Source organism: Rattus norvegicus, chromosome 2, assembly GCF_021556685.1.
Source record: "Rattus norvegicus strain SHRSP/BbbUtx chromosome 2, alternate assembly SHRSP_T2T, whole genome shotgun sequence".
NCBI lineage: Eukaryota > Metazoa > Chordata > Mammalia > Rodentia > Muridae > Rattus > Rattus norvegicus.
The window spans coordinates 58,076,036-58,099,867 of record NC_141535.1 but is presented as its reverse complement, the minus strand read 5'-3'; the positions used below and the strand labels follow the sequence as shown (position 1 = coordinate 58,099,867).

The window sequence follows — 23,832 nt, the reverse complement described above, 5'->3', positions numbered from 1 at the left end:
TTCAACATGAATTCAGCATGAAGATAAAATCAATTTTACATTTATGGAAGAGTTAAACTTCCTTTCTTTTTTCTTTAAAAGCTTGTATGCCTTTTGTACTTGTAGTACATCTCAATTCATGCTGGCTATATCCCAGGGGCTGACTAGCCACATGGGTTAGCAGTACAGTATGGGAAATGGCAGTAAGCAAGCAGCTGTGAGTTATTAACTACAGTAAATAAGTCCCCTGAGTAATGGCTGGCACATATTTACGGTATGATACTAGCATGTGTGCTCCATGCAATCTTCATGCCAGTTCCCTTATCTTGGTCCCTACATCATTCACAGTTTACATATGGGAAAACTGAGACTTAAAGACTTAAATTTAAAAAAAAAAAAATATATATATATATATATACATATATATATATATATATAAAACAAAAGGATCAGCTGCTACTAAATAGAGGAACTCAGATTTGTACTTGGCTCCTGCGGTTCCAGAGACTATCCTGGCTTTGTGAATAGCACTTCCTTGATTAAAAGTCTAAATGAAGACCTACCATCATTGCAAGGCCCTCAGACGGACATGTGAAAAGGTAGCACATTGACACAGACATAATTTATTGAGACTAGGAATGTCTGTGGATGTCGTCACCCTATAAAATTTGTATTTGTTTACTCAGGAATAGATTGCAAAGAGATGGAATCTTTGCTGTCCTGATCTCTAGGGATGGAACTGCCAAGGAGGAATCTTGGTTAGGGAACATCTGGAAAATACAGTTCTTGCAGATAAATGCTCCCACGTGGGGTCTTTATGTCCTGGTGAAGGCCAAGCAGGCAGAAGTAGATGGTCTCTAAGCACTGCTTAGAACTGGCCCTAAAGATGATCTACTTGCTTTTATTGGCAGACGCTTACAGTTGATGACGTTATGGTTTGAAAGCAGGACCACTTTCAGATAGGAAATGTTAACTCACTTTTATGAGCATAGCTCTCAGAGTGAAAATGGTGTTAGCCCCCATGGCCAGCCAGCCTCTTTTCCCTATGGTATTTCTGAGCTGTTGCTTTTCTTATTTTTAATCATTAAAGGCCAGATTTTGACAAGAGCTGGACCATAATCCAAGAGCGCCTGCAGATGGACTCCATGGTTATCAAAGGCCTTGATCCAGACACCAACTACCAGTTTGCTGTGAGAGCCATGAATGCCTATGGCTTCAGTCTGCGCAGCCAGCCCAGCAACACCATCCGAACCCTGGGTGAGTGTGTACCTGTCCTGAGGAGCATGAGCCACTGTGGGAGCTGAGGTTGCCTCTTAGAGCCTCACTTGCCTGGGGCTTCTTAGTGCCAAACAGATGAACAGCCTGGGATGCTGCTCTCTCCGGGCTTCTTCCTGCAATTTTCCCAGACCTTTTGAAGGTTCGACTCTCCACAGGGACATGGGCTATTTCTGTTTCTAAGCAGTCAGGGAAGGTTTATTTTTGCATCGTCCTTGGGGAGTTTCTGGTCGGTTTTTGTGCACAATCACGGGACAGATCACACAGCAGATGACATGCACAGTCTCTCCCTGTCTCTAGTCTCATCATCAGTTCATCTTGATACCCTGGGGGGGGGGTACTAAAACCCACCCCCAGACTCTTTTGGTTAGTGCTTGCCTGCCAAATTGAGGACTGTCAGCAGAGTGTGGTGAACATCCCTGGACGGCTGGAGCAGGAGGAGCAGTGTTAATTCAAAGCCAGCTTAGGGTGCTTACTAAGAGCCTGTAACAAAACAAAAGGGACGTTCAAGTGACATCCGCCCCTCTGGGTGGTGACCAGCACATCTCAGGACAGATGTTGGCATGCTAACATGTAACTTGAGGGGCTAGTTGACTGTGTGAGTTCTCATGGTGCCTCTGGGGATCTGGAGGAAGCTTAGGACCAATGTTGAACAAATAAACCGAGGCTTATCTTCAAAGTGCAATCACATCTTTGGTCTGGGGTTCAGTAAGCTGTCACATGGTGTCAAAAGCTGAAGGGTTCAGGCAAGCTTGTCAAGTCCCCCCCAGCCCAGCCCAGCTCCAAAGTCTTTGTACTTTGGGAACACATGTACATAAACCTAGAAGCATGGGCAGTGAGGACTTAGAAGGGAAATGCAAGCACATTTTGTTTGAAAGGTCTTTGCAGTTCAGCATGTGAATTCCTCAAGAGCCCTGCAGCTGGGGCAGGCCTGTTTATCCAAGAGAGGCGCTCCAAAGGGGAAGCTTACCCTGAGTAGCTGGTTTTCCATTGGCCTTGCACAAAGCCCTATTTTTGTTGTTAGAATCTGAATAAGTACCCCTGCTCCACCCCTAGCTGTCTTCAAAGGCTAATGCTATTCCCAGGAAGATATCCACCAAGGCTTGCAAGTCCTTGGGCTTTGGTCTCTGTTAAAGAGAATACCCATCCTGTAACCTTCAAGGTTGCAATCTTCTTCAAACTGAGTTGTTGGAGTTGCAGTGGGGCCTCACCTCTAAAACCACCACTTCCTGTCTCTCTACTTTCCAACCATGCAATAGCTACAGGGGAATAGTAATTGTCACCTTGTTCTTCCGAATTGAGATGCTGCCCAAACAGACTCTTAGACTGAAGACCCTTCTTTCCAGAAGACATACCAGCATTCTACTCCAAGGGCCGGCCTCCTTCCATTCTTGCTAACTGTGTTCTCTTCTGTCATCTCAAATTGACCAAAATATAGAGAACTGGAGCTGAGGGCTCGCCGTCCTTTGGAACACGTAGGTGGTCTTGTTTGTGTGTACTCTGGCACTTTGCGTGTGTTCACTGCTTTTTCCCATCCCTTAACTTGGAAATTCTTTGTTCCACACCTCCATCTGTCCGCAGCGTCCTCCAAGTCATAGAGTGAAGAACAAAGAAAGACGATATGGAACAACTCAGGTTGACCCTGTCCTGGGATGGACATAGGAGAGGACACTAGCGTAAGGAACAGATTTGTGGGTGGATAGAGCAACCCCTTAAGGATTTTCTTCTGGTAAATGATATACTGATGTGGGCTTTGAGGTTCTACTCATTTGTTCTCCATTTCTTGATCCTATTGTTAACAGAAAAAGTAGGGAAAGAGACGCAAAGATATTTTATAAATAGGAAACTTTTTTTGCATTTGTGACTCCCAGAGGAAGTAAAATTTTATAATTTCGTAGTGACTATTCACAAAAAAAGTATGACAAAGTCAAACAAAGGCAAACAAACAACAGAACACCCTCCCCACCCCAAAAAATCCAAAAACCTCAGTGAAGACTTTATGAGAGTTTGCTATTGTTGTTTGGGGTGTTTTGTTTTGTTTTTGAGACCTGACTCAGGGTAGCCTCCAATTCTTTATGTAGCAAAGGATGACCTAGAGCTTCCAATCCTCTTCCTAAGTGCTGGGATTGTAGACATGTACTACCGTGCCCAGTTTATGCCATGCTGGGTATTAAACCCAGAGCTTCATTCATGCAAAGCAAACCCTGTAGCAACCTGGGTACATTCTCAGCTCATAATATTAACCAATATTCTGAAGTACATAGAAATCTGCTGCTCCCTCACAGGTATGTATTATCAAGTTAAGATTTCAGGAATAGACACCATTGGATGAGTCACTGCATGAAAGCACAAGAATGTGCTGTATGTGATGCTTCAGGTGAGGTTTTCCTCTTGAGGCTATATTACTGCCTCAGAAACCCCTTTATTCCAGCACATTCTTGTTCTTAATTTGGTATTGGTTGTAACCTATATTGCTTCCAAAGCACATTTTTTTTTCTGTACAGAAATTATACACTTACCACTAGGCTTTTGTGAGTTAATGATTTTGAAGTATCAGGGTTGACACTGGAAAGCCTGTTGTAAGCCGGGCCTTGTGCTGACTACTGTGCTTGTGTGAAATCCATTAATCTCTCCCAGAAACTTGGGGTGGGAGGGATAGCATCCTCTTCATATAGCTGGGGAAAAAATAGCATCCCTGAACGATTTCTGATTTTCCCAAGACCGATAATTATGAAGGCAGTACTTGAAGTTGGGTTTGCTGACTGAGTAGCTACTTCCCCAGGTATGAGCCTGACCAATGGAATCAGTCTGCTAACACACGGCAGCACAGGAGAGGGTCAGTCAGCGATTCAGTGAACGGTGGGTTAGTCTGTATAGAATCTCAGGACTGGGGCGGTGCTGGCGGCACAGGACCCAGCTTCCAACATTTGCATTCCTTTCCTTTTTCTTTCTTTACAAAACAAATATTGCTTTCTCCTGTCTTCCTCTCTGTGCCCTTTTGCAGCCATATTTCCATTCTACACTCCATTCCTAATCCCTGACAACAACACTTCCATCCCACCGTTCATCTGCTAGCATCATTTTGGGAAGATCAGGCAGATAGTGATGGGAGGCCAGAGCCCAGCCTGAGCTCAGCCAAAGTGAAGACAAGGGTGGTTGAGATGGAGGCTTGACAGGAACATACCTCATCTGCTTCAGCCTTGGTCACACACAGAACAGAATGGGAAGAAAAAGATCCTTAAGACTCCAAGTATCTGGTCCTCTCTTGAGAAACATGGTTTTGTTGGTCACTCTAAATAATGGTGCCCTGCCCTGCATTTACCTCAGGCCTTTCACTTGGGAGGGAGGCACCTCACTACTCAGTCTCTGTGTTGTTGCCACCAGGAAAGGGAAATTAAGTAGATGTGTATTTTTTTTTAAATTCCGTGAGAGGAAGACCAACAGCATTATAATTGCCTTTGATCTTGTAAATGACTAGCTGATATACCAGGCTGGGGGTGTTGTAGGCTATGCACCCACTCCACTTACCTTCTGAGCTTCACGCTTGGCTCAGTCAGGAAGCATAAGGGCAGGGAATAAAGGACATGAATAGTAAATAGAGAAGAAATAAAGCATAGACAAAGATTGACATACAATACATATATAACCAATCCTGAGGTTATGTAACATCCCCGAGGAAGACTGTGAACCTTAGCACCCCAAATCATTTTGTCTCGAGTGTTCTGTCCTTGTAATATAGTCAGAGAAAGAATCAATAAATTCTTTATTGAAGTGGATCTTGGGTCCTCAGGGCAGTCCCTCATAGATATATTCTTTTCTCTCCTGCCAATAGTCACTTTGCTCTCACTGCCTCCAGCCTTTGGCACCTGCTCTTTCCTCAGCATAGAGCTTTCTTCCCTCAGATCTTTCTGTGGCTCTGACAGTCCTCTCTTTCTGCTTTTGGGTCCTCGCTCACTTCCTTAGCCTTCCGTTCTTCCCACGCCCCTGCTTCGTTCTCTCTAGCAGTGCCACTGTCTGGAGGTATTGTATGCATTTCATTATGTGTGTTTCCCTGAACAATAAGCTCCTTGATGGGGCTAGGGTAAATATGGGACTTGGTCAATGCTGACGGCCCCATGCCCTCCACCAGGTCAACTCAATAAATGCCACTGAGTTCATGTGCGAGTGTGACTTAACCAGTCGAGAGGCTGGCGTAGAGGTTGAGCAACTGTGTGGCTGATGTCAAAGCAGAAGCAGGCAAGGGTAATCTAGGAGACCGCGCAGGCCCAAAGTGAGCTACCCAGTGGGAAAATTCTTAGGCAAAGACGTTGAAGTCCCCAGAACTACAATGCACAGAAATAAGAGGAAAGGGAACAGGATAAAAGAAGAGGAGGGGAGGGAGTGGGGAACAGAGAATGTAGCCCCAGTAAATTTAAATTCAAGGCAGTAGGGATGGAGGAGAGGACTTGGTGATGGGGCATTAGAAGGAATATTAACATCCTATTCCAAATCAAGCTGTCGGTTCTTGCCTGTGCTCTTTCTTAACCTTCAGAATAACTATTATTTATTGTCTTTGCCTCTGCTCCCACGAAGTTTCACTATGGCCCCAGATCTTCACAGACATTGTTCATTTGGATTTTTGCCATCTTCCCAAATCCAAGCTTTTCTACAGTTTTAGACCTTCCTCTTCCAGTGATCTAAGACAGGCATACGTGGCTCCAATTAATCAGCTTTCTACACTAAGCCCTCCTCCCCACTTCCAGGTGTCTGGTGACGTCTGTTCCTGTTTTTGATTGTTCAGTGTCTGTGTGTGACTCTGGCTTTTGCCCACTTTTACTCTGAGATTGGGACCTTTACTTCTTTCTATTTCAACTTTCTTCATAGAGACCAGCTTCAGTATGCTAGGGTTCTCACGTACATGCTACACATATATAACCACAGAACAGATTTCTGCCTCTCTGTAGTCTCAAGTAACATTTTCTACTTGGGAGTGGTGGTTCAAATTGACTGTAGTAAGGGCACAGACAGGAAGCGAATAGGGACAGGTATGTGTTCTAAGGATCTGTAGGAATCAATCGGGAACTAGTCTGAAATCCATGCCGTTACCTCTCTGTATTCCCTACAGCCTGGTGCGTATGAGAAACCCTTGCTGATCTGGAGCTTTTAGCTGTCCCGTAAGCCCTGTTCTTCATAAAACAAAAATCTAGACGACAACTGAGGGCTTGAGAAATCTATAGATTCTCAAAATCCCATATGTTCCCTTTTGCTCAGTTTCCTCATTTCTATGATAGCATAGTAAATGGATGGTAAATGTAGTAATCTCTAATTCCTGGGATTGCTCTGAGGGAGTACCTGTGAGGCACAGATTGTGCTTTCTTTTCACTCTTCAAGTGATGCAACGTGTTAATAGGCAAATTAAAACCTCACAGAGCCCAGAATTATACCCTAGTGACTAACTTTTGTTGTTGGTTTTGTTTTTTTTTTCTTTTAATCTCTCCAAAGTCAGCCACGCACTCAGACAAGAATCTGTAAATTTTTCTATGAAGGTCTAGTTAGTAAATATTTTAGACATTAGACTTGGCTGTTGCTGAAGATATATATAGCGTGCCTGAGTGTGCACCAATAAAAGTTAATTTACAGACACTGAAATCTGAATTTCTTATGTTTGCGCACCATCAATAATTTATTTATTCTTCAAAATTCTAAAAATGCCAAAACTATTGTCCATCCATAAGCAAGCTACGTGAGCTGCCATTATCCTGTGGACTTGTTTATTGAGCTTGTAGTCCTGGGATTTATCTCCCAAAGTTTAAGAGTCTTTAAAAACTTTGGAGAGTTCTTTTTTTAAGTAGCCATTTTGTTTTAAGCTTGGAAGGAGCCAATTAGTACATAAAGATGAAATTGTTCCTGTGGCAGAGCTCTGTGATTTAATTTTTGAAGAATCTTCTTAAAGAAGAGACCCGGGAGCCTCAGCCCAGCAGCTGAGAGGGGTTGCAGGGCTCGGTTTGAGAGAGGAGAAACATGGGGAGGAGAGAGCTGCCAGGCTGGGCTTTTCTCCAGGGCGGAGGAGAGGCCTGTAAATTAGAGCTCCACGGCTTTGTAAATCTTTAGAATGGAAAATGGACGCAGAGACTAAAGGAGGAACAAATCACGGGTTTCACTCCTAGCGGAAGAACCTGCATCCTAAGTGTGTATCTGCGCATAAACATAACTGCAAATGCGATTCTACATTCAGGGTGCCCGCTGCCGTAATCGCTCTATTGATTTGCTAATGCCTGGATTCATGTAAATCTGAATTACACCCATTTGCACAACTTTATTGGCTTTGAGGGGAATGATTCACCTCGCTGTTTAAATACCTGATACCTATTAATTGCCCCCTGGAGGCCTTTGTGCATGCCATCATACATTCATTTAGGATCAGCACACCCATATTTTATCCTCGTGCTAGAGAAAGAGAAGACAAACTAAAGCAAATGATAAGAAAATATAATTTCTCAAACTCAAGGCAAACCCTGTGCTCTGCCCAGAGCCACAACACTTTTCTGTTGGGTTCATCCTGTGGGGAATGCGGCATCCCTAACACCTCAGGGGGACTCCAACTTTAGTTAGGGTACCCACTGCTCAGGTCACACAGACTTCCACAGAGTCAGCACCCTCATGGTTCTTGTGTGGCAAATTAAAAGAGTGAAATCTGTGAGCCACAAAGGGATGAGTTTTAGAAATAAATTTATTACAAATTCGTGGGTGACGGCATAAGGAAAGGTGGGAAGAGGGAACTCCCATAGAGCAGGGGAATTAGGAGAAGCCATCAGTATCTCTATTAGACTGCTGATCTTAAGGGCTTTTTAAAGGCTTCTAGCAAAGACTAGCAGAGGGATGAGAAGGTGTCTGGGTATTTTAGTTAATGTCCTACTGATGTGAGCAGACACCATGACCATAGCAACTCTTCTAAGGACAACATCTAATTGGGGCTGGCTTACAGCTCAGAGGTTAAGTCCATCATCAGTCATGGTGAGCAGTGTGGCAGCGCATAGGCAGACTCGGTGCTGGCGAGGGAGCTGAGAGTTCTATATCTGGATCTGCAGTGAGCAGGATGAGAAAGTGAGCCACTAGGCTTACAATGAAGCCTCAAAGCCCACTCTGAGTGACACATCTCTTCCAATAAGGTCACATTTCCTAATGCCACTCCCTAATGACCAAGCATTCAAATATATGAGTCTATGGAAGCCATTCCTACACAAACCACCACACTGCCTTCTCTCTGTGTTAGCCACTTCCTCGTATTTCCATTTCAGGCAAAGATCACCTTTAGGAGAAGAGCCAGCAAGGACCAGGAAGCAGGACTTTTCTGGCCCTTCTGGCCTCCATCACAGTCATGTTCAGAGCTGCTGATCTGGGGTCATGCTGATCTGGGGTCATGCTGATCTGGGGTCATGCTGATCTGGCCTGCTCAGGTAGAACAGCATCTGTCCCATATTCACACCAATCACTTCCTAGCCTCTGAGTTCCCGTTCCGGTTAGGTTCCTTGGTGAGCATCTAGGATAGCAACAATGGTTCTCTCGGTATATACCAGAGTCTGGTGTGTTCTCACCAGGAATTCCAGGTTCTTATGTAGATCAGACAAGGACATGTGGAGAGTGGTAGAGGGCGTGCATTCTTATAAAGTGCACCTGTGAAGGAAGAGTGCATTTCTCATGGAGAAAGTGGGCCAGAACTAGGCAGAAAAACTCAACGGAACGCACAGCATCCATGATTGGGACTTTTATAGGATATTTGTATGTAGTCAGTTTTTTACAAATGCTTTATCTGTAACACAGCAGTCATGGTAGGGAGGGGCTTCTAGTCTTGTTGCTAGATAGTTTCTTTGACACACTGATTTTGGTTTCTCCAGCTACAGTTTAACATAGTCTAGAGGTATACAGAATAAGCTTGCAACAGTGACAGACACACACAGACACACATACGGACACACACACACAGAGACATATACACTCAGACACAGACACACAACACACACACACACACAGATACACAGAGACATACACACCCAGACATGTAGGAGGGGTACAATGGGTCTGATGGCCCTTATCTGTTAACTGAATTCTGAACAAATATTTACACACACCTTAGGTGTTACCAGTCTCCTAAACAGGTAATAAAGAGATGGGTGAGCGAATCATATGAGGCAAGCTTAAAGAAGAGCTTGTCTGTAAATGCTTGCACAGTCTTGCCAGCATCTGGACAGATAGGAAGAGCTGTGTTGTAAGAGCTGTGGTTTCCAGATACAACATGCAAAATTGACACAAATGGCTCACAAGTAGAAATTATGGGGAGTAAACACTCTGACTCCTTGTCCTCCCTCCTCCTTCTGCTGGTGCTTCCTGATAGCTGAATACACCAGAGAGCCAGACGCTAGCTTCCCAGAGCACAGCGAAGAGTGGAGCAGGGCAGTGTGTAGGTCTGAGGCCAGAGATAGGAAGGCACTCCAAGAGGAATAGTACAATCAAATAGAGCAACAGAATGGTGCTGGTTATATAGGTTATATTGTGTGTGTGTGTGTGTGTGTGTGTGTGTGTGTGTGTGTGTGTCTGTGTCTGTGTCTGTGTCTGTGTCTGTGTGTGTGTCTGTGTGTGTCTATGTGTGTATGTGTGTGTCTGTCTGTGTGTGTATATGTGTGTGTGTCGTGTGTATGTGTGTGTGTCTGTCTGTGTGTATGTGTGTGTGTCTGTGTGTGTCTGTCTACGTGTGTATGTCTGTGTGTCTATGTGTGTGTCTTTCACTTGCTTAAATTTAGGGCACAGGTTTACCACCCATCTGTATATTTAGCATGTTGCTCTGAACATAGGCAATGATGAGCTCCCTAGTCAGGTCTCTGTGTACTGAGGCTTATACTCACAGAGCTGGAGAGGGGTCTCCTCTGCTTTGCACAGAAAGAAGCACATCTGTAAGCACTGTAGCCTTCTCAAGGTTACTCACTGGCAGATCTGCATGGAAACCAGCTGGTGACTGATTTCCATACTAGATCTGTTAGTGAGTGAGTGTTTCTTCTTCTTAAGAACTGGCTCCTTACAGTTTTCAAAGTGTATATGTTGTCTTGTAGAGCTAGCAGCCCTGAATCTGTTGCCTGCCTGTGGATCCTCTCCCCTTATCTAAATATCTTGTCTGGCCTCAGTGGGAGAAGATGTACCCAGTCCTTCAGTATATTAATGTGCCCAGTGGGTACAGCCCCCTTTGGCAGGATAAGGGAGGAAGGGTATGAGGGGGAGGGGCTTTCAGGGAGTGTGAGTGGGATGTAAAGTGAATAAATTAATTAATTAATGGAGAAAAAAGAAGAACCGGTCCCCTGGGTGCTCAGGGAAGATGTTTCATCATTGCGATTGTGGGATGGAGGGGGTGGAGAGGATGGAGGGGGTGGAGGGGATGGAGGGGATGGAGGGGTGGAAGGGGGTGGAGGGGTGGAAGGGGGTGGAGGGGTGAATAGGATACCTACATAGGCTGGGTACAGTTGGGAGGACTAACTAGGGTCTGAAGGTCACTGGAATCCACTGACCTTGGTTGTTTCTCGGGGCAACATGGGGATTCTGAGAGAGCTGGAGCCACTAGCTGAACAGAGTGTAAAGTCTTCCCTTAGATTTTAGCAAAATTGTTTGAATGAGGCTAAGAAAATCACCACATTAAATCCCAAAACAGAAATACCATCCTTGTTTCTAAATAGAAATGGGTTTCATGCTCTATAATGCTTAATAGAAGAAAAAAAACCAACAACACAAAATAGTTTTAAAACCCAAACTGCAAATCCTCTCTAACCTTAGTATCTGAAGGAAGATAGCATCTTATTATAGAGTATCTGCTGGAATTTTAATGGGATGATGAGGTCATAAAACATATACTCTGTTTTGCTACAAAAATACTGAATATGAATGAATATAGGCCTGTCTCATTACGTTAAGAAGGATGGTATATTCCGCTGCGAAGTTCTGCCGAATGCGTCTAAAGAGATGTCCTTTGATGGCTGTTTAGATCGCTTTACAAGTGTGGCCACATCAACTTTCCTGCTGCTGCCTCTGACCACCCTCTTCTTTTTTTCTTCCATGTGTTCATACATGCATGTATAGGTACAGTTCACATGTGTGTGGACATACATGTGTTTACATATAGAGGTCCAGGATTGATGTTGGGGATCATCTCCAGTCTTCAGTCTTGTTGCTTGTGGGCAGAGTCTCTCAAGAAAATCCAGATCCCACCCCCACCCAGCCCCAATATGTCCTGCTAGCCAGCTTGCTCTAAGGCTCCCCTGTCATTTCCTTCCTAGGCCAGAGTTAGAGACAGGCCACCACACCCACTCCTTTTTCCTGGCTACTGGGAGACCAAACTTGAGCTCCTTGCTTCCTTGGGAAGTGTTTTAACTGTTGAGCCATCTTCCCAAACCTCCCTCTGCCCCATCTCCTTATCTCCCCACACTACCCACACTGCAAAGGAAAATGAAGTCACCTATAGTAAAGATTTGCCTTTAAGTTCAGGTCTCCTGCTGGTATTCTTCAGGGTAGGCTTGTCTCCCTGACCTCATGCAAAAGCATCACAGGAAAGGAAATCATCTACAGTGGGAGTCTCCCTTCGCCTACATGTCTAGTATATGGGTTTTTTTCTTTCACTTAAAAAGTTAGTGTGGTTCACAGTCAGATAAGAATCTGAGCTTGCAAAGCTGCCCCTATGCGCCTATCAGAGATCTGGACCTGAGGATGAGGGACACCTTCAGATTAGGAATATAAAGTTCACCAAGACCCCGCCAGAGACTCTTTTCTCTTTTAAAAATGAGTGAATCTCCCCTTCAGATAAGATGGAGGATTAAAAGCCACCTTTGCATGACTTGGCGAAAGATGAGTCAGATGAGGAAACGAAGGCCCTACTCCTACAAGAGAAAAGGCTGAAGAGGAGAGAGAGAGAGAGAGAGAAAGAGAGAGAGAGAGAGAGAGAGAGAGAGAGAGAGAGAGAGAGAGAGAGAGAGAGAGCGCCACATCCAGATTCTCTGTGCAAGTAAGCCAAGCCACATTACTTCCTCTGGTTGGGGTCAGTGGACTCTATCAGGGCTGCTCTGCTTTTCCCTGGATGTAGGAGCCACAGGACTGGCAAGCAGAAGAGATACTGTCCAGGCTGCAGAGATGTTCCTAGAAACTGAATACATCCTGTTCAGGGCGATAGGCTGTGCAGATGGACGGGAAGAGTGTTGCAGGAGCCAGTAGCTGAGATTCTCCACAGGTATTCTGGAGTAAGTCTCTAAGGAGGTACCATCCCTGCTACTTCTGTTAACGGCCCCCCAGTGAGATTGCTACAGAACAAGAGAAGTGGGCTGCTGAGGCTTCACATGGGCAGGCCTTCCATGTGGCCTCAGACTCACTCACGGAACGGACAATCCCTCACTGGACCACCCAGTGTACCGGGACATAGACAGTAGCAAGTAGACATTTCAGATCCCAGAATTCTGGAAATAATAGAAGTCCCTTTAAATTAAGAAGGACATACTGACCGGTGGTGTTTAAAGTATGGGGACTAGCACCCCTTCTCACACCTGCAGAGGGAATTATGGGAAAAAAAAGGAGGAAACCTACATTGCCCCAATTCAGAACAAACCCTGATGGGGTTCTATATTCTATTTTACTTCATTAATTATTATTATTCCTTGAATTTATTTTTGCTTTGAAAACGTTTAAACTTCTGTACTGTAACAGTTTGGCTGTTGTGTTTTGGCTTGTATCTCATCTAAGTTGGCCTATGTGACAGTTTTTTTTTTTTCCAGCACCTATTCTTAAAATATTTTCCATGTTTCTCATAGTCTAACCTGTGTATTTTTCTTCTCCTTTACTTTTTCTTTTCACCTTCCCCAATCCCTCCTAATCAACAATTTAATCACTGATACCTTTATCTTTAAAATCTATAAACTTCATTTCCCCCAACCAGTACCCCAGTGCTGCTGTCTCTGAATCTCACTTGGGTGGGGCAGGGCAGGGCATGAGGAATTAACTGCTATTGCAAGTTAACACTGGGACTGCTGTTAATCTCTGTATCTATCTGCTGCTGCAGTCAGCTCTCTCCTTAAATAATACTGCAGAACATAGAACATATCCTGGGACCACAGCTCATCAGAAAGACTCAGATAAAACAATCAAAAAGATCAGGAGGAAAAGTTAATAATGGAGGATACATTTATTCCAATGTCTCTCAAAGCACAGCCAAGAAACACAACACACACACACACACACACACACACACACACACACACACACACACACACACACTTCCACAAGCTCACAATTTACCAATACTGGACCCCAGAGATAAAGAGATAGCCAAAATGGCAGAAACAGGTTTCAGAGTCCTACTTTTAAAGTAACCAAAATAAATGGAATAATGAAGTAAGAAAATCAAATCAGGAGCTTAGATAAGAAAGTTAGCAAAGGGGATGAAATGTTCAGCTACTTAAAGGAGAAATTCAAAACCAGAGGGAAAAAATCAGCATGGAAATTGAAATTCTGTGGTGAAAACAAGCAAATCCATGCTGGAAATGAACGAATCCATCAGTCAAATGGAAATCACAGTGGAAAACATTGCCAGAGCAGGAGACCAAGAAGAATGAGTTTCAGATGTGTAGGACAAGATGGAGGTGATGATTTGTTCTGACATATACAAACAAGAAAGATTCGTAGGCATGACTGAACTGTCTAAGAAGTGTGGGGTACATTCAAAAGACCAAGCCTAAAAGTACACAAGGAAGAAGAGTCAAAATTTAAAGACAGAAAAATTACAGGGCTATGGAGGTGGCTTACTGTTTAGGGACACTTGCTGCTCTCCCAGAAAACCTGGGTTCATTTCCCAGCACTCACATCAGGCAGTTCACAACCCCCTGGAACTCCAGTTCCGGAGGATTCTCTTCTGGCCACCATGTTCTGCTAGATTTCTTAGATAGCCCAGGTCCACCCACTCAGGGATGTCACTGCTCACAGAGGGCTAGGTTCTCTTACATCAATGATTAATTATGAAAGTGTCTCACAGACAACCAGTTGAGGCAATTCTTCAGTCGAAGTTCCTTCTTCTCAGGCCAAATGAGGTCCATGCTAAATTGACAATTGACACTATGACAGTGTTTAGCATAGTAAGCCAGTAATCCCTAATACTAATAGCAGAGGAAGAAAATCAGTATTATAGCTACCAATGATCCCACCAGCCAGATCAAAAATCCGCAACACCATAGGGAATGGGGAACCCCTCTCAACAAACAGCATTAAATGCAAGTATTTTCAACTCACCATTGAAAGACACGGATCAGCTGACTCAGTTATAAAGCGAGACCCACCCATGTTGTTATGTTCATTGGTGCCCTTGTTTGGCTCATATTGGGCAGTTGATGAGACTTTATGAGCGCAGCTGCTGACGTTACTAGGAGACATACTCTCACAGCAAACCCATGACCCTCTGACAGGAATATATATGTATATACATGCATGCAATAACAATGAAAATGAGGTCATAGATTTGAGAGTAGGGAGAGGTATATGGAAAGATTTGCCGGGAGGGAAGGGAAGGGAGAAATATAGTAAGCACATTGTATATTTAAAAACCCCAAGATCAAACTATTGGCTGTCTCCAAAAGCACATTTCACTGGCAAGGATGTCCACAAACTGAGGGTCAAAGCATGAAAATCAATTTACCAAGCAAATGGGATCTGAAGACAAACTGGCATCGTTATTCTGATATCTGACATAATAGATTTCAAATCAAATTAGCCAGAAGACATAGAAAAGACCACTACATATTAATAAAGTAAAAAATGAATCAAGAAGATATAATATTTTTCAACAATTATTGAGGTTCTCGAGTAATGAAACAAATACTGAAAGACATGAAAGTCAGACAGGAAGTGACACAATAGCAGTGGGAGACTTTGATATCCCATTCCTATCTTCAGAAGGTCTTTTAAATTAAAACCAATGATGAGACTTCAGAGTTAAACTATACCATAGATAACTGTGTTTAGCAGAGATTAACAGGACATTCTATTTAATGGATGCAGAGAACGCATTCCTTTCAGTAGCCCATAGAATCTCCTTTAAAATCAACTAATGAATAGGAAGCCAATAGAAATAATTCTTGTGTTTTATCTGATCATAACCCTTGAAACTAACAGCAATAAAAACGTCAGAAACTACAAAGATACTTAGAGGTGGAACAATTTGAATGAATAGTGAGTCACCGAAGGGTGGAGGAGAAAACATTTCAACCTACAGAATCAAATGGAAATGAATGAATAAGTTAGCAAACGTGTGTAATATAGCTAAGGTCATTCTAAGAGTAAAGTGTATGCATATAAGTGCTTACGTACAAAGACTTGTCACAGTCTCAAACAAACAACCTAGTAATCCAAGGCAAGTTTCTATAAAAACGAGAAGCCAGACCTAGATGCTATACAAAACAAGAAATAATAAATATTAGAGCATAATTTCCTGAAAGGAAGATTGAAAGAACGAGATATCTAATCGATCAAAGCTTTTGTTCTTTGAAATCTCGGTAAGACTGACAAACTTCTCGGCAAACAAATCACAAGTGCGGGAGAGAACTTTGCCAATCGATGAAATCGGGAATAGAAAGGGGAATATTACGACAGACCCAAATAAAATGCACGGGCTCATTAGGAGATAGTTGAAAATCTTATATTTCAACAAGTGAGTGAATCAACAATGAACACAGTTTTCGAAATACATTTGACCTACTGAACTCAGGTCAAGGAGGCATCACAAGCTAAGACTACAACAAGCAACAGTATTTGAAGCAGGGATTAAAACCCCTACAGAGAAAAGCCCAGAGCCAGGCAGGCTGACTTCTTAGCTTCCCAAACTTTTAAGGAAATGCTAAAGACCTAATTACATTAATACCTTTCAAACTGTTCTACAAAATAAAAAAAAGGGGGGGGGGGAGGAATACTACCAAACTCATGCTATGATGCTGAAACTTGAGGACGGGTCTACGTGTGCTATAGTGGCACAACCATTATGGGGATCACCAACCACTTTATGCTCGGATTCCAGACCAACTCAGGAAGAGAGAATCCATATCTGACATTGTAAATGCAATCAAAAGCATTCATAGGCACTAGATCTCCCTAGTCCTAGACTGTTGTTCAGTTAAATCAACATAGCATTAAACTGTCTTCTAAATTCCTGTTTATACCCTCATACAAGTGATACTCTCCACTTTAATCTGAGAAACTTCTCTTTGTGGCAAATGGTGTTAATGCAAAGACACACAGCTGCGCATGGCACTGAGGATAAGTGACTAGAGGGTGTTCTGTCCTAAACAAGAAATTTGAATCACCTCCCATAAGGTTCTGAAAACATCACAGGATGCATGTAAGAACGAGCAGAGAGGGAGAAGGACTATTAAATGTCGTCTGTGGTTATGACACAGCCATTGCAGTCACAAGTGTACAGTAGCTTAGGTGGCCTATGCTGGTCCTGCATGAAATTAGCCATGTCAACAATCATAGATGTGGACGGTATTCGTGAGGTCATCTCTTAGCATCTTAATCAGTGTGTACTTGCTAATGAATCCACCAAACCTATGACACAAGCAGAGATCCTATTTCTTTAATCCGATACATGAGGTTCTGTATGTGCGGGGTATGTGTATAAAACTCGAAAGGGGACCATGAAGAGATGAAAAGAGATCTTAATGGGAGGGAGGGGATAAATGAATATACGTGTGATGATCAATATTGTTTACTTGACAAGATCCAGAATCACCAGAGAGGCAAGTCCTAGGGTGAAGCTGCGAAAATTTTTCTAGATTAGGTTAATTGAGCTGCGAAGACCCACCCCAAATATGAAAGGTAATGCCACGTGGTCTGGGGTCCTAGACCCAGTCAAACAGAGAAAGCAGGGGCAGTGGTTAAGAGCAGAGGACCCAGCTTTGGTTCTTTTTTTTTTTTTTTTTTTTTTCGGAGCTGGGGACCGAACCCAGGGCCCTGCGCTTCCTAGGTAAGCGCTCTACCACTGAGCTAAATCCCCAGCCCCGAGGACCCAGCTTTGATTCCCAGCACCCACAGCTGTTGTTAGTCTAGTTCCAGGAAAGCCGGTCTCCTCTTCCGGTCCCTTCCAGCTCCAGGCATGCATGCTCTGCACTTACATACATGCAGGCAAAGCACTCATATTTGTAAACCATCAACCAACCAATCCGTCAAAAATGATTTGAGAGAGAATGAAATCAAATCAGGAACCAGTGCTTCCTTACTCCCCCCTTTCTGTGGATGCAGTTGACAAGCTGCTTCAAGTTCCTGCCAATGTCACCTCCCTACCATGATGTTCCCTCAAAATATGAGCAAAAGAATCTTCTTTTATTAGGGTGCCTCCATTTGGTGTTTTGTTACATAATGCAACATGTGTCACGAAAAGAGGAGACAGGACCAGCAGGAAGGGACGGGAATAGAGAAACAGACCAGGAAGAACAGAGTGTTAAGAAAAGCTGTAAAGAGGCCCACTATTCTGTGAGAACTTAGGAAAAACTAAAGAGAGGGGTTGGGGAGGGGTCTGTAGGACATTTTCTTTGTCCTGGACTTGGATAGAAAATTGATGTTGCATCAGTGAGGGGATGTTCTGGGGCTCAGGTCCCCTTCCCCCAGGAGAAGACTTGCTGACATCTCTTACAGCTAAATTTACACAAGTTATCATGTCTTTCGGTGAATTATAAGATGACTACAGGCTTAATGAGGAGGGGACTGAGAGACTCCAAAACTCACCCACAGCTCCCTAGGGGTGTCCTCCAGCAGGTGGCGGTAATTTACAAGTCATCCAGCAGGTGGCGATAGCTCACAGACGTCCAGAGCAGGAACCGCAGGGTGCATCAGAGTAGCCTGAATTGAATAGGGACTAAGAGAAGTTCTATAGATTGCCCTGAAGCTGGGTTTCTCCTTTCTTTCTTTTTTTTGGGGGGGGGGTTCTCCTTTCTTAACCAGTCCCGGCCACAGTAGGGCTATGCTTTACAGATCTACATTTTAGTTCTTAATCCAAAAGAAAAGCTTTCAAGTTTATAAAGAACTCATAGTCTTGTTTCTTTTTAAGGTAAAATATGCTTAGAAAGTGTTGCAACCTCATTGATAAGTGGATATTAGCCCAAATGCTCGAATTACCCTAGATGCACAGAACACATGAAACTCAAGAAGGATGACCAAAATGCGGATGTTTCACTCCTTCTTTAAAAGGGGAACAAGAATACCCTTGGCAGGGAATAGGGAGGCAAAGATTAAAACAGAGACAGAAGGAACACCCATTCAGAGCCTGCCCCACATGTGGCCCATACATACACAGCCACCAAACTAGATAAGATGGATGAAGCAAAGAAGTGCAGGCTGACAGGAACCAGATGTAGGTCTCCCCAGAGAGACACAGCCAGAATATGGCAAATACATAGGCGAATGCCATCATTAAACCACTGAACTGAGAACGGGACCCCCCGTTGAAGGAATCAGAGAAAGGACTGAAAGAGCTGAAGGGGCTCGAGACCCCATATGAATAACAGTACCAACCAACCAGAGCTTCCAGGGACTAAGCCACTACCTAAAGACTATACATGGACTGACCCTGGACTCTGACCTCATAGGTAGCAATGAATAGCCTAGTAAGAGCACCAGTGGAAGGGGTAGCCCTTGGTCCTGCCAAGACTGAACCCCCAGGGAATGTGATTGTTGGGGGGAGGGCGGCAATGGGGGCAGAATGGGGAGGGGAACACCCATGTAGAAGGGGAGGGGGAGGAGTTATGAGGATGTTGGCCTGGAAACCGGGAGAGGTAATAACAATTGAAATGTAAATAAGAAATACCCAAGTTAATAAAGATGGAGAAAAAAAAAAAGAAAGAAAGTGTTGCAACAATGAAAACAGTTAATTAGGATGACTGAAAACAAGTTAAAATCTGTCACAGGCTACCTTCACCCTTTTCTTCATGCACCACCGCCAGTTGGAGTCACCCTAAAATCACTTCACTGAAGAAATGTTAGCATCTGGTTTATGAGCTATTGTTGTGAGGAAACATGGCGACCAAAGAGCAAGTGAAGGAGAAAAAGGTTTATTCAGTTTACACTTCCAGATTATAGTCCATCACTGAAGAAAGGCAGGACAGGAACTTAAGCGGGGCTGGAACCTGGAGGCAGGAGCTGATGCCGTGGCCATGGAAAGGTGCTGCTTACTGGCCCACTTCACCTGGCTTGCTCAGCCTGCTCTCTTATAGAACCCAGGACCACCAGCCCAGGGATGGCACCACCCATCATGAGCTGGGCTCTCTCCAGTTGATCTCTAATTGAGAAAATGCCTTACGGCTGGATCTCATGGAGGCATTTCCTCAACGGAGGGAGGCTCTTTCCTCTGATGACTCTAGCTCAGTCAGTACGTGAGCCTATAATGGCTATTTTTCCTGTTTGACCACTCATTGACATAATTCTAAATCTATGTATTTAATGTCTCTTTAATGCCAGGCAATTTCTGGGTAGCGAGGTATTAGCAGTAAGTAATACAGCCAGTGTCTCTGCAGATTTAGAGCTTACATGAGGATCTACCTTGGTTAAGAAGTAAAAAATACAGTATATGTGTATGTGTATGTGTATGTGTATGGATATGTGTATGGGTATGTGTAGGTATATGTGTATGTGTATGGGTATGGGTATGTATATGTGTATATACATACATGAGAGAATTGTTATATTTCATAAGTAATGCATTAGTAGTGATAAGCAGTAGGGGAAAGATAGAAATAAGTACCAAGTCACTATCAGGTTGTATGGCTGGCTTTAAACCTCCCAGTCACTAAGATACTTCTAATGCGTCTTAGCCTCCTCTGTTGCAGAACCCAATTTATGCACATGGTTGGCACTCCACATGCAAAGGTAGAGTCGCTTCTCATTACCTGAACCTGGACTTCCCACCCATCTCTCACCGGCTTCCTTTTGGAGCCATAGGTTGTAGTGTCTATAATCCTAAGTGCAGACTTTCTACATTCGTTTTCTGAGCTGCTTCTTTAGTGACAAGATGTTATGTCCTCAACAAGAAGTGTTGAGGTTCCATTCCCACCTCAGTATGTGTAGGAATACTTCCCGACTCAAGCGTACACTGTACCCTTCTGCAAAGTTCAGCAGCTCCAGCAGGAATCCTATCACAAATGGAAGACACTGTGCAGTTTGGTCCTGTACCCTAAGAGTTAGTTATAAATCTGAGAGAAGTTAATAAACACCTGCTTCTGGCCTTCACAGGCACACACACATACACACACACTCACACACATGAGCACACATATATGCATGCATACACCATGTACATATATACATAATTTAAAATAATAAATTTTAAAGCAAAGAAGAAGTGCGTGTGTGTGTGTGTGTGTGTGTGTATGTGTGTGTGTGTGTGTGTGGTTTTATTAGTATCTGACACTTGCTGAACTAGAACTTTATATTTTTAAAGCTTTATATTTGGCTCCATTTTTTAAAAAATATTGCTTATGGCCCACTGAACTGTTTTCACAACCCTCTAGTGTCCTGAAGTCTGTAGTTTGTATAATACTGGATCAAGTACATCAGGAAATTAGAGTTTTGTGGAAAGTACATATTAACATCTAAAGGCTTAGAGGAAGGGAAAATTAGTTATGTCCATGAATCTTGCATATATTTACTTTTGACAAGTTTCTTTTGGAGGAAGCTGAAGCTTTGAGCCAAGAGTTCATGGTCAAGTCCCCTGATTATATGCATCTAAAACACCCTGAGTGCCTGTGTTATACTGTGTGCAGTGCGAGCAAACGTGCCCTAGTATGTAGAGGAGGGCAGTGGTGGCCTTGTGCTGAGGACTCTGGAAAGGGGATTTCCAGTAATCTTACAGTAAGGTGATATTGAGGATGGCTGCTAAAAGTGGGACTGCACTTCCCCAGGAGGCTGAGAATGTGGAACATGGGATCCTGCTGAACATATCTTTTGATTTATTGTTAAGTAAGGTCTAGAAAAGAGAGTATGCTTAGACATTGTTCAGACACAAAAGGGTTCAGAACTCCAAGGCGAAGTTAGAACCTAGCCCCACACCTGCTAATGTGAAACTACACCCTTCATTCTCATATTTAAAATAGTCCATGTTCCAGCCCCAGCTAACTCTGCTGCATACATTTTTTTCCCTGGGTTTGGGGCAGGAATCCTAGCAGATGGTAGACCAGTTGTACCAACTGACTTGAGGGTCTCTGTGGTCTTTTTATATTCTCTTCCCCCACTCAGTCAGCTCTTTGGTATTTTCTCAGGGTGAAAGTTTAAAAACACTGTAGAAACTCTTCCATCAGAAAGCAACTTGTGGTGGATTCTGTTTGTTATTCAGACAGCGAGCTCTCCGTCTTAGCAGTTCATGATTTTCTTTCTAATGGAGGTGGCCTTGTGATGGTTCATGCTCAGAAACCCTCTGCCGCACCTCGAGTTCCTCTCTGGCTCTGTCTTGCTTTAATCAATATGCCAATACTTATTTGAACATGAGAGCAGATTACTCTTGTTTCTATTTAAAAAAAAGAAGGCTTCTTGGGCACAGATTAATCTCATGGCCCAGAGAGAGGCTGGCTTGCTCTTGTCACAGACTGTCTGGAGTTTTCAATTACTGTTGAGTATGATTATGGATCAGAGAGAGGCTTTAACCTAGGTGTATTCTCTGGGGTAAAACTGGCTCTGCTTGCACAAACAGAGAAGTATGTATGTCAGTGAAGGCTGCGGTTGGGTCCTGCCAGCTTAATGGCCACTGACCTACTCCAACAAGAAGGAGGCTACTTGTTGCTTAAAGTCATAAGAGCTCGGGCTTAGTCAAGGACTCTGAATGCACAGCTAGCCCTTTATGTCTGTAGACCCTGTAGCTGTAGATTCAACCAACAGCAAATGGGACATATTTGGGGTGGGGGGATTGTGTTTTATTAAAGACATAAAGACTTTATTTTCTTGCCACTGTCCTCAAATGTTGTGTGACTTTTCCTCGTAAGAACATGAAAAGTGAACAAATGTTTATTCACCCGAGATAGGGCATCTAGGACAGCCCTCGCCCGCCCGATAAGAAAGATTCCATCCAAGGCTATTTTCATGAACCAGTGAGTTGTATTGAGGGTTTGTACAGGGGGTTGGGGATTTAGCTCAGTGGTAGAGCGCTTGCCTAGGAAGCGCAAGGCCCTGGGTTCGGTCCCCAGCTCCGAAAAAAAGAACCAAAAAAAAAAAAAAAAGGAGGGTTTGTACAGGAATGTGCATGCATGGTTATTTACAAGAGTGTGGGAGGCTCAAAGGCAGATGGGGGACCAGTCACAAAAGCTTTTGTCCCTGAACTTCCATGCACAACTTGTGGGAAGCCCCACTGAGGAGTCTGCTCTCCCCCAGTCATTCCTTACTGCTTATACAGTCTGAGGGAGAGGCCTTCTGAGAACTGTAGCTTTCTGGATGCCTTAACTCCTAATTTTTTTCTTTTTTTTTTTTTCTTTCGGAGCTGGGGACCGAACCCAGGGCCTTGCGCTTGCCAGGCAAGCGCTCTACCGCTGAGCCAAATCCCCAACCCCTACTTCCTGAATCTTAATTGTTACTTTCTCCTTTCCTCCTTCCAGGAGGCAGCTAAGCAATGCAGGACCGTGTACACAGCATTCCCATTGAAATAGGTACTATAAAGAACCCACTGGTGGTTTAAAATATGCACGAGTCTGTGAAGCATATGAACATACTGTGCCATTTTATATGAGACTCGAGCACCCATAGATTGACTGTCAGTGGACACCAAGGCTGCACCCTATTTTAAGTTATGATATTTAACCACCCTGTGAAATAATTTGGGGAAGTAGATACATTTCAGTTTGTTTGTTTGTTTTTAACGTAAGGTTGAGGCCTTGTGTGCTCCTCCCTGCCCTGTCCATATACATCAAGGACTACAGGCAACTAAGGAATGCTGAGAGCCAGAGAAATAGTCTTCTCCAGGGAAGAGCTCACCAATTAGTCATCTAATACCAAATGATCAGCCTTGAAAATATACATTCAAGTAACATGATACAGACTGGTCATGTATATTTAGGAATATATGTATATACATAGATGGATGTATATAACAATTTTAATGAAGAAAGAGATCATGAATTTGAAAGAGAGCAAGGAGAGGTACAAGAGAGAGTTTGGAGGGAGAAAAGAAAAGAGGAAATGATGTAATATAATCTCAAAAATGAAAGAATTTTATTTCAGTGTAAGGGCTAACAATATGGCTCAGTGTAAAGTGCTTCCTTCACAAGCATGAGGACCAGAGTTCAGATCTTCATCACTGAGTAAGCCAGGTGCAACTACATACACCTACAACCATAGCATTGGGAGACAGACAGGTGGGTACCAGGGCCTCACTGGCCAGACAGTCTAACCAACTACAGATTCAGTGAGAGGACCTGGCTCAAGAACTAAGGTAGAGGACAAACAAGGAAGACACCCCAAGTGATACTTTGCCTCCACACATCCAAGTACAAGCACGTGCATATGTGCACACACTAAATGAAATGTATGGTATAATGAAAATAAATCAATTAGATGTAGCCA

At 43.5% G+C, this 23,832-nt stretch overlaps 1 protein-coding gene across 1 annotated transcript in view; it reads left to right on the top strand.

The window, feature by feature from the left end:
- Egflam (EGF-like, fibronectin type III and laminin G domains) overlaps positions 1-23,832 on the top strand; it is a 174,030-nt gene that overhangs the window by 99,851 nt on the left and 50,347 nt on the right. Inside the window, 1 exon segment of the mRNA NM_001108938.2 lies at positions 1,070-1,236. Within this exon segment, the coding sequence (NP_001102408.2) occupies positions 1,070-1,236 (167 nt within the window).